The 16,051-nt window shown below is 55.3% G+C and overlaps 8 protein-coding genes across 8 annotated transcripts; 2 read left to right on the top strand and 6 right to left on the bottom strand.

The window, feature by feature from the left end:
• Nucleotides 1-422: 422 nt before the first annotated feature.
• Nucleotides 423-2,029, bottom strand: BO70DRAFT_290286 (KilA-N domain-containing protein; the record flags this gene model as incomplete). Its single annotated transcript, XM_025539341.1, has 5 exons — nt 423-447; nt 500-1,355; nt 1,411-1,573; nt 1,659-1,867; nt 1,921-2,029. The coding sequence occupies 5 exons, from the start codon at nt 2,027-2,029 to the stop codon at nt 423-425; spliced, it is 1,362 nt and encodes a 453-aa protein (XP_025400222.1).
• A 1,882-nt stretch (nt 2,030-3,911) lies between these two features.
• Nucleotides 3,912-4,905, top strand: BO70DRAFT_289894 (rho GDP-dissociation inhibitor; the record flags this gene model as incomplete). The annotated part of the gene is made up of 4 exons (XM_025539330.1): nt 3,912-4,002; nt 4,280-4,602; nt 4,670-4,718; nt 4,775-4,905. 4 exons carry the CDS (start codon nt 3,912-3,914, stop codon nt 4,903-4,905), a joined length of 594 nt encoding a protein of 197 aa, XP_025400221.1.
• An 832-nt stretch (nt 4,906-5,737) lies between these two features.
• BO70DRAFT_379017 (serine/threonine-protein phosphatase) lies at nt 5,738-7,317 on the bottom strand (the record flags this gene model as incomplete). Its single annotated transcript, XM_025545309.1, has 3 exons — nt 6,917-7,317; nt 6,562-6,795; nt 5,738-6,450 (listed from the first exon to the last, which is right to left on the bottom strand). Exons 1-3 carry the CDS (start codon nt 6,930-6,932, stop codon nt 5,738-5,740), a joined length of 963 nt encoding a protein of 320 aa, XP_025400219.1. The 5' UTR covers nt 6,933-7,317.
• Nucleotides 6,562-7,317, bottom strand: BO70DRAFT_334858 (uncharacterized protein; the record flags this gene model as incomplete). The annotated part of the gene is made up of 2 exons (XM_025541037.1): nt 6,562-6,795; nt 6,917-7,317. A coding segment is annotated over one exon (291 nt), but the record flags the coding sequence as incomplete, so codon positions are not given.
• A 180-nt stretch (nt 7,318-7,497) lies between these two features.
• BO70DRAFT_313158 (uncharacterized protein) lies at nt 7,498-8,991 on the bottom strand. Its single transcript, XM_025540235.1, has one exon. It carries the CDS (start codon nt 8,614-8,616, stop codon nt 7,735-7,737), a length of 882 nt encoding a protein of 293 aa, XP_025400218.1. The 5' UTR covers nt 8,617-8,991; the 3' UTR covers nt 7,498-7,734.
• A 679-nt stretch (nt 8,992-9,670) lies between these two features.
• Nucleotides 9,671-10,621, bottom strand: BO70DRAFT_424066 (hydroxybutyrate dehydrogenase; the record flags this gene model as incomplete). The annotated part of the gene is made up of 4 exons (XM_025547604.1): nt 9,671-10,196; nt 10,255-10,433; nt 10,469-10,477; nt 10,532-10,621. 4 exons carry the CDS (start codon nt 10,619-10,621, stop codon nt 9,671-9,673), a joined length of 804 nt encoding a protein of 267 aa, XP_025400217.1.
• A 488-nt stretch (nt 10,622-11,109) lies between these two features.
• Nucleotides 11,110-12,779, top strand: BO70DRAFT_379015 (uncharacterized protein; the record flags this gene model as incomplete). Its single annotated transcript, XM_025545308.1, has 3 exons — nt 11,110-12,515; nt 12,695-12,726; nt 12,764-12,779. The coding sequence occupies exons 1-3, from the start codon at nt 11,115-11,117 to the stop codon at nt 12,777-12,779; spliced, it is 1,449 nt and encodes a 482-aa protein (XP_025400216.1). The 5' UTR covers nt 11,110-11,114.
• Nucleotides 12,780-13,141: 362 nt separating this feature from the next.
• On the bottom strand, nt 13,142-15,925 carry BO70DRAFT_313153 (AP-3 complex subunit beta). Its single transcript, XM_025540234.1, has 3 exons — nt 15,842-15,925; nt 15,602-15,759; nt 13,142-15,528 (listed from the first exon to the last, which is right to left on the bottom strand). Exons 1-3 carry the CDS (start codon nt 15,879-15,881, stop codon nt 13,255-13,257), a joined length of 2,472 nt encoding a protein of 823 aa, XP_025400215.1. The 5' UTR covers nt 15,882-15,925; the 3' UTR covers nt 13,142-13,254.
• Nucleotides 15,926-16,051: the final 126 nt, after the last annotated feature.

Here is a 16,051-nt window from a genome sequence, read left to right as displayed (position 1 = left end):
TAAAGAGTGACTCGAACCCAAGGCTTCTCTCGATCTCCAGGACCTCCGCGGCCAGTCCTCCCCGTCGAGGCACATCACTTGCAACCAAAAACACCATTAGTAAATAAAATAGGCCGGTCAATACGATACATCAAGAATCACCATGGTTAAAATGTGCTGATCGAAACGCGCAGGGGAGAATGGACCAAAGCCTGAACTCGGATGGAATCGAGGGTAGGGGGCAGATTTAATTTGTGAACAGAAAAGAAGCAGTTTGGCTGCCTTTCCAAGAGGTCATCCAGTACCATGAAAGTCGGAGAGTGGCGGTGAAGGTGTGAGGGATGTGTTCATGGCTGAATCGTCCACCAATTCAAGAGAGAAGTGCGTTGGCCGAAATGGCATTCAATCACTGCTGTTTGCTCCCAAAGCAATGATCGGAATGTCTAGAAGAAGTAGGGGATTGAGGCACTGCGGATATGGTTAGCGATGTGAATGAACAGGCTGGCACGCCGGGACTTACGCAAGCGCAAAGGCAGCTGTAACACCGACAAGAGCACGGTTCCGCACTCGTTCCTGCTTGAGCTTCTCCTCCAAGACCTTGGCCCTCTTCACACGAAGTGTCTTGGTCTCCTCGTCTTCCTCCTCCTCATCGTCGCTGAGCACATCCGCATTGCGTTTCGTGGCCGCCTTAGCGGATGATGGCGCTCCCGCCTCCGTCTGCGCCTTGACGGCTTCCTGCACCATCGCCTTGGCCTGGGCAATCATCTCTTCGGTCTCGGCCGCAGACGGCGCCTCGGGAAGGCTGATAGGCATCTCGACAGACACCGTGGTCTGGATGGTCTTGGCATCATCGGCCGATTTGCCATTGGTCTCAACGTCAACCTTGACCTTCTCCTCCACTTCCTCGGTTTCCTCAGTCTCCTCGGGCTTCTCTACAATGGGAGCTGTCTTCCGCATCCTAATTGTCGATGGCGTTCTGGGAGCGAAAATCGTCTTCTCTTCACCATCCACCTCCACGCTCTGATGAATGGTGCCCGTGACCGATTCCGTCTCTGCCGTCTCCGCCGTCAGATCGAGAGAGCTTTGGAGGCTTGCGTTGGCTAGGCTTGTCGCGGCAGCGTTGGCCTCCTTCATGGCTCTGGTTTGCCGGGGCTTGCGCGGCGAGCTGGGCTTCTTGCTAGGCGAGGCGGACCGTCCCCTTCTCAGACGAGTCGACGAGGCAGTGAGTATGGCAGGGGCTTCGATTGGCGGCAGGTCGAATCGAGGAGGCGGGGTGATCTGCTTCTTCGCAGATGATGGGCTCTGGATGATGTCGGTGGGGTCAAGCAGCGCTCTAACCCAGTCGTACATGAGGTATTCCTTCGCAAGCTCGAGGGCTATGAGGCGAATCAGAACCTCGTTCACCGTTGACACGGAATGGATGGCGCTTACCGAGCAGAGGTGAAATCCAGACATTTCCAGCAATCTCGTCTTCGCTGGTCTCCGTGCGGGTCTTGAGGTATTCCCGTTCGGCCCGCTCTTCATCCAGCTTCGCCCAGGGGAAGGCAATCTTGAACATGCCAGTCGCACTAACAAAACCATCCTTGCTGCGTCGCTATAAAAACGGAGGTTACACGTCAATTCACCATCCTAGCCGAGCCCACCTCTTCCGGAACCAGGGCTTTCAAGACGCGACTTACCATCAAAAAGTAGGTTTCAGGATGTTGCTGAGGCACGTGTGAGGGGAAAATCTCCGAGCCCTTGAGATCCCTGGGCAGCGGTGCGCGCAAGTGAGCATACTCGAAGGGACCGAGGTTCTCCGGCTTGGTCGCATTCGAGGTGCCAATCTGAGTGGGTTTCACGGCGAGGTTGGTCTTCCCCAGACGACGGCGCGCAAGCAGTTCATCGTCTGAGGTTACAGAGGCATCAGATTAGCCTTTGATCTAGGGGCTAGCCGGTTACGATCGAGCCCGAGCCCGAGCCCGGGCGCTAGATGGGATCCCAACTTACAAGCAGGAGCCGAGTCGGCGAGGACGTGGGGGTTGTTTTTCTTCGGCAGAGAGCGCACCATGATGAATTACAGGCTCCCAGGAAGCGTCAATCGAGGAGCGGGGGGTAATAGTTCGAGGGTGGTGATGGAACGACGATGCGACGACGGCCACGTTGCAGGCGCGTCTGTCGGCGAGCAGCGCTCTCGGTGGGAAGTCGCGAAGACAAAGGCGTCAGTCACCACGAAGGGGAGCACAGGGACAGCACAAGCACCACGATGAGATCGTGGCGAGTAATGGACCGGTCGAGCTGAGGCAGCGCCGCGACAGGCCAGATGAGATGAGAATGGGCGCAGGTCGATAAGCGGTGCAGGCAAGCAGGCAGGCAGGCAGGCAGGCAGGCAAGTAGGGGAGGAAAATAATCAAGGACTTGAAAGTGAAACGGGCGGGCGCTTGCTCCCACCTCCCGTTCCGTGACCGTACCACTCCCCCCACGGTATCGCGCTACGGTGGCACCACCGCCTGTTACGCCAATCCCAGCCTCGACCGCCCCGGGGCGCTAACCCAACCAGGCCGTATCTGCGCCGCCAGCCCATCCCCCGGTATCGGGTGTGACGCGTATTGTGCTGGCTGGTATTGCTGCCTTGGGGCCTCACGCGGCGGTTGTCCCCGTGACGCGCCGCCATAATAATAATACTCAGTCTTGCGCTCGTCCGCGGTCGACCTTGCTCTGCTCCAGCCCGAACCACGGTTGCTGCTCAGTGAGAGCTTTGTTGACACGGTCCCCAGTCTTGGGCCGCTGCAGATGTGCAGGCAATGCAGTCAGGCACTGTTTTGCATGCTCTGGGCCTGAGTGAAACGGTCTATCTGTTGCGAAGGATGAAACAACCCACTAGATCCAGTCGGGTCCTTTCCTACGGCTTCCCATCACAATTGACCGCGGAAATACACTCCATCGATATTCTACAGACTCAAACGGTCCGCGGATGGCCATGCATGCGCGAATGCGGTCATTGTCCTATCTGGCCTTGAGAACCAAGATGGGTCAAGACTTAAGGATGACGCATGGGAATCAATGATATCGAGAACCACGACGCATTGGCTGATGAGGGAGGGAGTGACCGCGAAACCATTGTCCCCCGTGCAGGCAGAGAGAAAAGGACATGGTCTATTGAGGACTCGATATGCGTGGATGACCCGGCACGGTTCGGCACTTCCCCTTCCCATGAGTTCAGTCGAGAGTGTAGCCTCCCCTCCGCATTTTGAGCAGCAAGAAGCGGAAATCCACCATACTGTGTAATCTTCACCTCTCCGGGGTCCCGGTAATCCAGGCCATTAATATCATACCTAGCATATGGACTCACCGGGGGCTTCCTGTCCGGTAGAGCGGATCAGTCTCATAGCGCCTCATCTCTTGCAGCTCCATAAGTAAGGCGAGGTGGACCTGCGGTCTGGTATAGCGTGGGAGTCCGTTGCAGGTTGCAGGTTGCAGGTTGCCCGAACCATCCATCTCTCCAGGCTGAAAAGAAAAGCCGACCGGCCGCAGCAAGAACGGCGATGACAGCCTCTAAATATAACCATTATTGCGTGGCCTCTGGCTGGTACTCCGTCCGGATCCCCTTAATATTCAGAGGACAACAATGCCAATAACAATAATAATAATAATAATCATCGCTGGGCAGGCGATGGTCTGGCCCATCTGATCCTCCACCGCCTTTCCCCCCACTTGTACTTTAGTCGACTGCTGCCACTCCAAAACATCCCCAAACAATTCTCTCCTCAGCCATTTCCCTCGATTCCAACCTTTCTGTGCGTGCTGCTCTGCATTCCCCCGGCTCTCCTGTCCAAGACTAACCCCATCACTAGCCCCTTCGACCCTGTTTGCGAGGAGCATATCTGCCTCTCCTCCGCCTCCCCCTACTACACTAGCTGTCCACTACCCCACCACGAACCAAAACAACCACCATGCCCGAACACGAGGACGACCTCGTCGCCTCTCAGACCGAGGGATTCAAGGTCGGCGAGAAGAAGACCATTGAGGAGTACCAGAATCTCGGTATGTGGACATCGCCGCCTGTCACCCACTGGCATTCCAGCCCCCCTCACGGAGGGTGGCCCGCCTCGTGGCCATTGTTGCCCCTTGCTTGCTTGCCAGCTTTCCCCCCCCCCCCCCCCCCCAATGCAGAGGAGAGCCGTCAAACACCACCCCAGCGAGTAGATACTATACGCGGGGAGGTTTCTCGCGCTGCAAGATTGATTGGCCCCCTCTTCTTCTCTCCTCTCCTCTCCTCTCCTGCATATCTGCACCCCTATTCTAACGCAATCCCCTGCAGACAAGAACGATGAGTCCCTGAACCGCTGGAAGGCCTCCCTGGGTCTGAACACCGGCAACACGGTCGGCGACCCCAACGACCCCAGAAAGTGCATCATCAAGTCCCTTGCCCTGGAGGTCGCGGGTCGCGACGATGTTGTCATTGAGCTGTCCGCCCCCGGTGCCGTCGACACCCTCAAGGAGAAGCCCTTCAAGATCAAGGAGGGCTCCACCTTCCACATCAAGGTCGTCTTCCAGGTGCACCACGAGGTGCTGAGCGGTCTCAAGTACCTGCAGGTTGTGAAGCGTCACGGTATCAGAGTCAGCAAGGACGAGGAGATGCTGGTACGTAACCCTCACCCTGACCCTAAATACACACCCTCGCCTCGAACATACCATTAACAAATCCCAGGGAAGTTACGCCCCCAACACCACCGACAAGCCCTTCTACGAGAAGAAGTGTAAGCACCCCTCCTTCCTTCTCCCTCTCCCCACCCAATACACTAACAATCCCCAGTCAACGCCGAGGAAGCCCCCTCCGGCATGATGGCCCGGGGCCACTACAACGCCGTGTCCAAGTTCCTCGACGACGACCAACACACCCATCTGCAATTCGAGTGGTCCTTCGACATCTCCAAGGACTGGTAGATGTGATACGACGCGATGCGATGCGATCCAATGCGCTGTGAATATCCTCTCTCTGTCTCTGTCTCTGTCTTTGTCTTAGTCCCTATCTCTAGCTATCTGTGTCTGTCTGTCTGTCTGTCTCTCTGTGTGTCTTTGGCTGGCCTCCCTCATATATGAACACTATGAACACTATTATCATTACCCATCATCTTTATCATCCCTGAGCAAGCAGCATATATTATCCCTTCGCGGGCTTTTTACCTACTTTATTATCATAAGCGTTTGGATGCGGATGCGGATTTACCTTCCTAAGTACCTTCTTTTCTTTCTCTTCATTCCGACACTTTGCGTTCCTTGTTTGTCTGTCTGTCTGTCTGTCTGTCTGCCTGCGCTGCTACATAGGGCTTCTTGTTCTGCTTGATAAATCGATTGATTGATTGATTGTTGGGATTTGTTTGGATTGGTTTGGTGGTGGGCCACTTAACCTGACCTCACCCGATCTGATCTATGGAGTACTTAACCTACGATAAAAAAAGATGGACAATGCACAAGTTCAATTACATCTGGTTCTGAATCTGGTTCTGGCTCTGTTTATCCGTAGGGGTATATCTAATGATCAGATACGGGATATTCTGATTTCTCAAAAGTCTATCATCTCTTACATCGCACCGGGGGAAGTCGTCTATAGATGTTATGATATTTACCAAACTCCCAAAAGAAAAGACGAAAAAAAAAACAAAGAAAAGGGGAAAGAAAAAAAAAGATTCTCATGGGCAGTATAAAAAGGGGGTAGGGGTCAGGGTACCAAGACACAGAAAGATAAGAAAAGAAAAGAAAAGAAAAGAAAAGGGTATCACAGAAAGTAATCAATCACCGGACTCTGGCCATCCTTATTCTGCTGGGCCTGCTGTTCACCGCGATGGATATCGTTCTCGGGAGCGGCGTCAAAGATATTGAAATACCGCTCGCCGGTATCACTGACCTCGAGGACACTGGCCAGATTGCCGCACCGATAGCAGTAGTTGGGGGCACTCCAGACCGTACTGAGCCGGTCATCATAGAGCACCTGGTAGCCCTCCTGGCACAGCTGGTGGGCGCGCAGGATATGCGACATGCTGTTGACCTCGAGGAACTTGCGCACGACCTGGGCGCCGAAGGTGTAGCCGGCGCCGCGGGGCGAGAGGGAGAACTCGTCGCGCTCGGTGTCCGGGTCGGACCAGACCAGATCGGCCATGGGGCCCTCGTGGGGGATTTCGCGGAAGCGGTCGATGATCTTGATCTGGTCGATGGAGTGGATGGAAGGGGAGAGGCCGCCGTGCACGCAGAAGATCTGGTCGTTGATGACCACGCTCAGCGTGAGGAAGTCGAACATGTCCGTGAAGTAGTGCCAGACGTTGGCGTTGCCGTATTTGCGCGCGCACTCGGTGTAGAATCCGTACGACTGCGTCACGCCGCGCGACTCGTGGTTGCCGCGGATGAGGTGCACGCGTTGCGGGTATCGCAGTTTCAGGCACACCAGGAGCGAGATCGTCTCGACGCTGAAGAGTCCTCGATCTACGTAGTCGCCTGTTTGTTTCGAAGCACATCCGTCAGTATTCGGCCACAGTCGGGTCGGCGCGTTTCCTCCATTTTCACCACCACCGCCGTCGATAGAGTGTCGTCATGCGAGCGACTCACCCAGGAATAGGTAGTTCGTATTCGGACAAAACCCCCCGATCTTAAAGATTTCGAGCATATCGAAGAATTGACCGTGGATATCTCCGACGACAGTCACGGGGGCCGCAATGTGGACGACATTGCTCTCCTTCATCAACAGCTCCTTGGCTTTGGCGCATATAGCTTCGATTACCGAGTCCGCCAGCAACTCTTTCCGGTAGAGTCTCTCAATGCACTCGTCGAGGTCGATACTAGCTGACCCAATAATGAGTTTCCGCGCGGGACACGAAAGGGGCGGGGCAGGGGGGGGGGGGGTTGGGATGGGATCCCCAGAAGAGAGGCAGGGCAGGACAGGACAGGACGGGACGGGACTTACCCGGTAGTCCAGGCATCTCGGATCAGACGAAATCTATATGTTTCTAAAAAGCGGTCGTATATTCGTATACTGTGCAAGGCACGGTTGAAATCAATGGCGGGTGGGGTGGTTCACCCGGAAATCGTGTCCACAAGCTCGAAAAGAATCAACAATAGACAGACAGAGAGAGTGAATGGAGGGCGAACAGGAGGCGGGTCGTCTCGAGAAGGGATATGTTTGTCTGAAATGTTCCTGCAGTAGCTCGCATCATGGCCGACGGAGAGTCCGCAGGAGAACAGGGCGGGCGCGTCTCGGGGAGACCTGTGCGGGATGACGAGGTCTGGACGCGGGGAGGGTGAAGTTTGGCGAGTCGATCGGAGGGGTTGCGCAGGGCTTATTCCATGGTCGTAGCAGGATCTGGCCTTCAGGTGGGGATGTGTTGGAACCAAGCAAAGCAGGAGGAGAAGCGAGGCCGGAAAGCTGGAGAGCCCGTCGGTCGCTCCCCGTTCTGCCGGCGGGCACCGCCTGCGTGTGTGTTCCCCGACGCGATGGACCGAGTAAGTAGTTACTCTCTACTCTGCTCTGTCCCTTGGAGTGATGAACACGAATGTGACTGTCTTTTTCATCTCGTCGAACTAAAAGGCCCACTGGCTCTTATCCCAGAAGTCCAGCGGCTAGCAGCTACTGATCACTATCCAAACTCAATCACCTAAAGTATACAACTAAAAGACTTTATAAATGAACTGCTCTCTGCTCGCGCCGATGCCGCATACAAATTACTCACCACGCCCATCCTGATCCTATGCGTTAGAGACACATTAAAAGAGCTTAGACAGGATCTAGGACCCGACCGACTCTTCAAACTTGATCATCGGTAGGTCGGTAACCGCCGAACGCAGCAATTCAAGGTGAGTCGGGACCCAGTCCTTGTAAAGGGCCATAACGAACTTATACGGTCTCCACCTGTCCTCCCTGGATAGCAAGTCAAACGACTTGAGCAGCTCACGATGATATGTTGTTCTTCCGTCTTCAATCACCGGATAATGGACAAAGATTTGCACTCGGAGGTGATCGTGAGAAATCGAAAAGCCTAGAGGCCTTCGATGCAATTCATCCTGACGCCCAGCCAGTTTGAAAAGCTCAACCACGCCTCTGAGTGCACGAGTCATGCTGTGGGCATTCTTTCGGCTTGCTATCTCCAGACTTCCGGTACTGGACCTCAGCTCTGCGGTAAAGAACGGGAAAAGCATATCATCGGTGCCCTTGAAGGCAGATGTCTTGTTAAATTCACCCAGGAAGGGCTCAAGCTTGTCGAACTGCTCGGAGGTAAACGCACAACTCCAAAGTTTAAATCCAAGTGCATAATCCGGCTGCGGTGTTGGGAGTACGTATCGCAAAGCTCGTGGAGTTTGTCGTGCTCGTGGTTTCCTCGGGTCCTTGGCGTCCAGGGAAGTCGATCCATCCCAAGGCTCATCCATACTCTCTACCAAGCCCACCAAGCCCAGCCGGCCGCTGCAAACCTCCAGCTCGGCCGAAGGAACAATCAATTGCGCAATCATGCGAGTAAGGGCGGTTTCGTTTTTCTCTGGCAGTCCATCTTCCAAATACTCCAAAGCATCATCGTCGAAAGCTGTGCCCGCGGGTGTCATGCATTCTTTTTCTAAAAGCTTCCGACAGGAATCTTCATGGCCACTTGCAATCCCGTCCTTGTGCCTTGTCATATAACCGCCCTTAGTCTTGAGGTATTTCCCATAAAATGGCCTATCATAGGCCCAAGTCACGGTTCCTTGTGTATCCGTTTTGGTTGGGTACGAGTTGGGATGGATTCCTGGAGATTCTAATTCATCCAGCTGGCCCGTAGATCTCAATCCGAAGAGCTCTCTGGGCCACTGCTGATTGTTTACCCAGTAATCGACGGAGGCGTTCTTTCCTGTATGTGGCTGGTTTTCAAGCTGCTAGAATGGGGTCAGCCTCTGCTTCCCGATTGGAGAGACAGACATACCTCTTGATCAATCTTCTTATCCAAGTTAGGGATGTGTGGCGGTTGCATCTCTCTAGACGGGCCTTCTAGGTGCTGAGACGTTGCTGGTGCTGGCGATGGTGCGGCTCGCTTCTTAGATGGCAATGTTGCCCCTGCCGCTCGCTTCCGTTTAGAACTTGATGGCTGCTCCTGAGATGAACAAAATCAGTCAGTCCTCCTCACAGACTTGAATTGGGCAGCGTCTTTCAATTTCAACCATACATGGCTCTGTTGCTTAACTGCAGAAGACGGCTGCTCCTTTGAGTCGGTGACTCGTTGTGCTTTCTCATGGAGACGTGCACTTCGCCGGCAGCCCTGCTGGTTTTGTTCCATGCGGAATGGGAAGGAGGTCTTGTGAAATTTCCTGGCTGGGATGGTGTAACTGAGATATGTTTGTGTTTGCTTTGGAAAGGGGCATGGGGCCAAACAAGAGGGCTTATATCCTGCGGGCCGGGACAAAAGAAACACGAATGAAACGAAGTGAATGCGCCAGACCAACAAACACAAAGGCTCCTGTCTCCTTTGTCTTTAACACCACAAAGCTGCAACACAAAGCCGCATCGACCGCAACGAAAGATGTTCAGCACCATAAAGCTACACCACAAAGCTGCATCTTAATGAACCAAAGCAAAAAATGTCCAAAAATATAGCACAATAAGTCTGGCACTCACACCCGCTGCCTCTATCTGCCTTTGAACCACGCGTGTGTGTCTACAAATCTGTCTGGTCCACAATCCCCTCAAACTCGGAACAGCCTAGATAGTTAACCTCTCCTCACAAGCTTTCCGGATAGCCTGCAGCACATCCTTCCCGATGGGCAGCCGCAGCGGGAGCTGCTTTCCCTGGCATCTGCCCGTCCCCTTAACCGCCTCCACCACCACAGTGGCCGCCTTGCGAGGATCGCCTGGCTGGTTCCCGTTTGCAGCCGCACATCCAGCCACTACCAGCCGGTTCAAATCCGGATACTCGGGCAATTGACGAGGCGCCCGGTGCTGGAGATTCCCAGGGGTCATGACCTCCGTGCGAAAGTAGCCGTAAGTCAGCAGCGAGGTGCGGATGCCGAATGCCGCCAGCTCGAGGGCCAGGTTTGGCACAACCACTTCGATCAGACCCTTTCCGCCTGTATAGCATGAGGCACCGGGTGCTCCATAATACACGCCTACCGAGCTGGTGAATAGGACGGTGCCGGATTTCCGGGCACGCATCATTGGCAGGAAGGCCCGGGTGAGGTTGAGGGGGGCGAAGGCATTGGTGCGGGGGGCATTGATGAGGAAGGGCTCGCTGGAGGGGAGGATGTTCAGATCAGAGGCTCCAGAAGGAAAGTGGGTACAGAACTGACTCGAATCCTTCGACTATCCCCGCGTCAATATATCCCGCGTTGTTGATCAGCACGTCCACCTTTCTGTAGATGTCCCAGATCTCGCGCGCCTTGGCATTCAGCTCGTCCTGGGGTGTGGTTCCGTCGAGGTCGAAGACAGCCGCACCGGCATCTTTTAGAGAAGAAGACGGTTGGGACCACTGATTCCGTGGCGGGTTCGGGCTGTGGCGATGACTTGGTCGCCCTGTGATGGAGAAAAGTGAGTCTCGCAGTCAGAGAATGGTGGGGGGTAGCCCACCTCGGCCAGAATGGCGCGGACTAGGGCTTCGCCCATCCCGGAGGAACAGCCGGTGACGAGCCAGGTAAGAGCTTGCGTTTCGTTTGACATGGCTAAAGGTGCAGGCTTTTCTTGAGGAAGAACTTGATAATTTCTGGTAACCGACAGTTTTTTACTTGGTCTCTCTTGAGTTCATGAATGCATGCCCTGTTCCTAGCAGGAGAGGGGCATGGCCAACCTTTTAGACCTTACAGAGGCTAAAATTAGGCCAGATTCATCTACACTTAGTCGATTGACAAGGAGCCGAGAATGGTGTAGCACTATTCCACAGCAGGGCAGAGATTCCTGCCAAGTGGATGATTCGTGCATTTGTTTCTGGCAGATCAGCACGGTAAGCGCTACAGGCAAGCCTCGATGCATGGATGGTCATCCCTGCCCTAACTAGAGATGACCACAGGACACATCCCTGTGCCCAACTCAGTGTTCTTTGTTCTCTATTGCCTCTTATCAGGGACTAGATGCATCCAGGCATCCAATATATTATCTTGCCTGACTTCCCCCCCTCCTCTCATCTGCTCTCCTCCCCGATGTCAACCAACGCACCATGTCCTGGAAACAAGTCTCTCCTACTCGCTACGAGCGTTCCTTCGACTCGCTTGAGCGCTTTTATCACACCGTGGCCGACGCCGGCGCCCCCCTGAACAAAGAACATTACTTGATCTCCTGCACTGCTCAGCTGCAGTCACCGCTGCCTCCCGCCGATGCCGTCCAACAAGCCTGGAAAGCCTTGCGCCTGCAGCACCCACAACTAGCCGCTGAGGCCGAAGCCGAGGCCGAGGCCGGATCTGGCCAACGCTTCGTCTACCAGGTACCAACCTCAGTGGCCGACCTGGACGCCTGGGCGACAGCCACCTTCCACGTTGTGGCCGATCAGACCGCCGACGAGCTGTACGAGAGACTGCCACCGTCGCCGCGCTTCCATCTCTACTATCTGCCACGCACCTCAGCGCTCGTCTTCCGCACGCCGCATTGGCGCATCGATGGCATCGGCCTGCTGCATCTCCAATCGGCCTTCTTCCAACTGCTAGCAGATGGCGCCGCCCCAGTCCTCGATGGCTCCGAAGCCTCCCGTCTATGTCCCGCCCTTGATTCCGCCGTCGCCGCCTCCCTGTCCCCGCCAGCCGCGGATGGGGATGCATCCACCGCAGCAAAGGCAGAACTCCAGCCCATCCTTTCAGCCCTGAAAACAGAAGGGATACTCTCCCTTCCCACCCTCCCCAACATCCTCCCCACCACCTCCAAACGCCTCATGATCTCGCTCTCCCCCGAATCCACCGCCCACATCCTGGCTGCCTGCTCCGCCCGCAACATCACCGTGACCGCCGCCGCCCACGCTGCCCTCGCCCTCGCTGCGCTCCCTTACTCAAAGCCCCCGTCCCCAAACCAGCATCAACAACAACAGCAAACCTACATCGGCTTCAACGCCTTCGACCTCCGAAAATACCTCCCTCCACCATGGAACAGCCCCGCTGCCGCCGTCTCCCCCTACCACGTTGGCCTCCCATTCAGCATCCCCCTCCCCTCCCCCGCCTCCACATCCACATCCACATCCCCATTTACCTACCTCTCCCAAACCTTCACCACCTTCTACCGGCGCAACCTCACCCACCCCTTCCCCCGCAACATCTTCACCTTCCTCCCCGAGTTCATAGCCCAAGCCACGCAGCTCCTAGCCTCCCCGCAACCAGATCCGCTCCAGGCGCCCGCGCACCCGGGACTGAGCTCTCTGGGCCGCGTGAACGAGATCCTCCCGGCCGTGGTGCGGGGAAAAGCGCGGGAGGTGAGGCTGCGCGAGTGGTGGATTGCCATGGAGGTGATTGATCGGTCGGCGTGGATGCATGTGTGGACGTGGGAGGGACGGTTGGTGTTGGCGGGGTGTTGGAATGGGGCGTTTTATGAAGAGGGGTTCGTGCGCGGGTTGTTGGAGGCGTGGAGGGGGTGTTTGGTTAGTAGTTTGGTTTGACGTTTGACTTAAATTAAGTGAGAGAGGGGGAGGGGGGGGGGGCATGTATGTAGAGCAGAGCAGATGAGAGATTTGGGGGATTGGGATTGGGGGGGTGAGGGGTAAGGGGGTCTTGAAGGCATGGTAGGGTAGGGTAGAGTATGGTATGGTATGGTATGTAGGAATTCTTGTGTGAGATGGGGTTATGGGTTAAGTAGGTAGGTAGGTAAGTACTAAGTACTCTGTAGTAGTTTTGCTGATGGTTGAGGGAATATAATATGTTTATGGCTTGTTGTTCTTGTTCTTGTGTGACGTGACGAACCGAAACATACCTAGCAGTACGGAGTAGATAGCTTGATTCTAGTACTAGTAGTTATAGTATCATTCTAGAACTTACCTTATGTAGTATCTAGTTACTGCTAACTACTTTATGGAGATGTTCCCGTGCCCGCTCCCGCTCCCGCTCCCGATCCAGACACCCACCTAGTAGATACTACTTATAGATGTGATGATTGCTGCACACAGTCTGACAGTATATCACGTTCTAATTCCAAAGCTATATATACGCGCAAATATCTAGATGGAAATCGCGCCCGAGATACTAGAGAGCAATATATACGTTTTGATTCGATTCGGTTAGCTAGAGTATTCTCTATACATCGATCATCTTGCCTGAAAGGGGAAAGATGGCTCATGGTATGGTATGGTATGGTATGGTATGGTAAGGGAGAAGATGGTGGTATCACTGCTTCAAAAGCCCGGCGGCTTGACCGCGCTCTTCCGAGTCAGTTTCATATTCCTCATCTGTCTCCTCTTCCTCCTCCTCCTCATCTGTCTCTTCGTCTGTCACCTCTTCGTACTCTGAACCAGTCACTTCTTCCTCTTCCTCGGTTTCCTCTTCGCTCTCGGTCTCGGGCTCGTCCAGCCACTGGTTCAGAGATTTCCCCTTCGACGAAGCGCCTGGACGGGCACGCCCATTGCCCGAGACTGCAGCGCTTGTCTCATGGTCTTTGAGGGCGCGGTCCAGTCGCTCGCCCGCCGTCATGGAGGCCTTGTCGGTGGAAGTGAAGTCCGGCTTGATTTCGTTTTCCCGGAGGCGGGCATCAGGCTCCTGTCCCAGCTCGACCCAGTCGGGGAGGTTCTGGTAGCCCTTCAAGCCGAGCATGCCGGCGTCGGGCCCTACGACCAGGGTGGCGGAGCCGATTAGCAGATCCTTGCGCGTCTCGGACGGGCTGGGAGCGTGCGGGACGGGTTTGGGTGCGAGGAGGAGCAGGTTGGCGAGCTGGGTGGAGGAAGGAGTGCCGAGGAGGGCTTTGTATAGGCGGGCACGATCGCGAAGGTCGTAGGATGTGTCGTATCTAGCGAGCATGAGGATGTAGCGCCATAGCAGGGTGATTCTGTCTTCTGGCTCGTCGGTCTGCGGCGTTTCTTCGTTGGTTGTATTCTCCTTGTCTGCTTCTTCCTGTGCGTCGGCATTGTCGGCCCATTCGTTGACGATTGCCTCGGCTTTGGGCTTCGGGTTGGACTCCGCTGGCTGGGGCGCTTCCTTAGGGGGGTTTCGCAGCAGATGATGCAGGTAGACCTTTGCACCTAGGAGGACGATCTGCTGCTTCACGGCCTCGGACTCGTTCGCAAAGTCTTGTACCAGAATGCGCAGGACATCGGGGGCGATGTTCCTCTCTGGCTCGGCTCCCGCGAACTCTCCGACCAGCCAGACGATGGTGGCCCTAGCGTCTGGGTTCTTCGTCAGTCCCAGATGCTTGACTAGTTGGATGACGGTCTTCTCATGCGAGGCTGGGTCCTGTTGGATAAGGTGTCGAATGACAGTCAACGACTCCGCAACAAGGTTGTCGTCGAGACTCGTGATTTGGCTAAGGAGGACGTGTAGACAGTGATCCGCTGTCATGGGATCGCTCTGTGCGCAGCGCCCAATGGCACGCACGCTTTCCCGCACCAGATCGGGATCTGCGCCCTGCGAGAAATGCCCCAGTTCGCTGAGAATCACGCCCTTCAGATGTAACCCGCAATGGGGAAAGAGTATGGTGAGGACCTCCAGCTTGAGACGCCAGATGTGGCGAGGATCTATCGCGTGAACCAAGAAGTGGGTGACGTATTTTGTAAACGGTTTCGGGTGGCTTAGAGCAACAACAACGATATTGTAGAGCGCAACATGCTGTGTATCCTGCGGGCCCCTAAGCAGTGCGACCAAAGGACCAATAGCGGTATCCAGGTATTCCGGGGTGCCGAGGTAGAGAAAACACCGGACAACACTGACAATCACAGCTGAGTTGCGGTTCTGCAGCAGCAACTTGCAGGTGCGCAGGAAGAACTCAAGATCGGGATCCAACACAGGCACTTCGTACTCGTCGCCATCACCGCTTTCAGTGGCCTTTTCCTCTTCGTAGAAGTCCTTGGATACCACAGCTTTTTTCCCTTTCTCCATCCTGCGGGGAAAGCACTGGCGAGCATAGAAGGTCAGAAGGCGCAACGTCGCAATTTGGCTCCATTCATCCATATCAACGAGCTTCTTGACGAGACTCCGGTAATGCTTGTGAATAAGATCGATCCGGTCCGGGCAGACATCCAGGAACGCAGCAACAGCAGGCCCCAGGACAAAATACTGGCTATCACCCAGCAGAGTCGACAGGTATTCGACCAAATTCGGCAGGGTGGTGGGGTCCAGGCGATAACACTTCGGAATGGCCAATGCTGCCGCTTTGCGAACATGAGGGCTCATATCGCCGCAACCTCTCTTGATTGCCAGCGACACAATCTGGCTGATGACCGGGACACGGATGCCGGACATTGTGCGCAGCGCCATGGCCCGCGCCATGGGATTCTGGTCCGTAAGTGACTTCTGAATTGCATTGATGGACAAGAGCGCGAGGTCCGGTTCCGCCTCCGCATGATGCACCAAGTAGATATAGACCAGCTTCTTCACCTCGAGGTTCGCACTAGCCACGTTTTTGACGACGGCGGAGAAGAACGGGTGGGACGGTTCGGATCGGTACATCAACTGTATTGCGCAAACGCAGTCAGAGTCAGCCAATGCACTGCACGGAGGTTGGGCCAGATCGGGGATTCCGTACCGTTATCACTCGGCGCATGCCATCCAAGATCTCCCGGTCATTGCGGCTATCCAGGAGCTTTTTGATGTGTGCTGTCGTCAGGTTTCGAGACGACAAGCCCGTGCTGGACCCTCTACTCATCGATGCAGACTGGGCTGCTTCCAGGGTGAGCTCTCGAGCTGCTCGCAAGATCAGTCAGTTGGTCTGCGCAGGCACGGAGGACAGACACCTAGACACTGCTAAGCGAGCTCGACCACGTACCTGTTTCCAGCATCGAGGAAATCCTGGATATGGTCTCCATTCTGGCCCCAGGCCCTTCGTACGGGCACGATCACGGACAGGTCCTGGTGGGGGAATGGGGGGGATTTGGGTGGAGAAGAGCAGGAGGAAGTTGGGAGTTCCGCGGCGGGCGGCGAGCGGCGGGCGGGCAGCTGGCATGACGAGGGACGATTGGGTAACGTGAACGTGCTG

The sequence above is a fragment of the Aspergillus heteromorphus genome, assembly GCF_003184545.1.
Source record: "Aspergillus heteromorphus CBS 117.55 chromosome Unknown BO70scaffold_9, whole genome shotgun sequence".
Lineage (NCBI taxonomy): Eukaryota > Fungi > Ascomycota > Eurotiomycetes > Eurotiales > Aspergillaceae > Aspergillus > Aspergillus heteromorphus.
The sequence above is the reverse complement of the archived record's forward strand: the minus strand, read 5'-3'. Positions and strand labels throughout refer to the sequence as shown.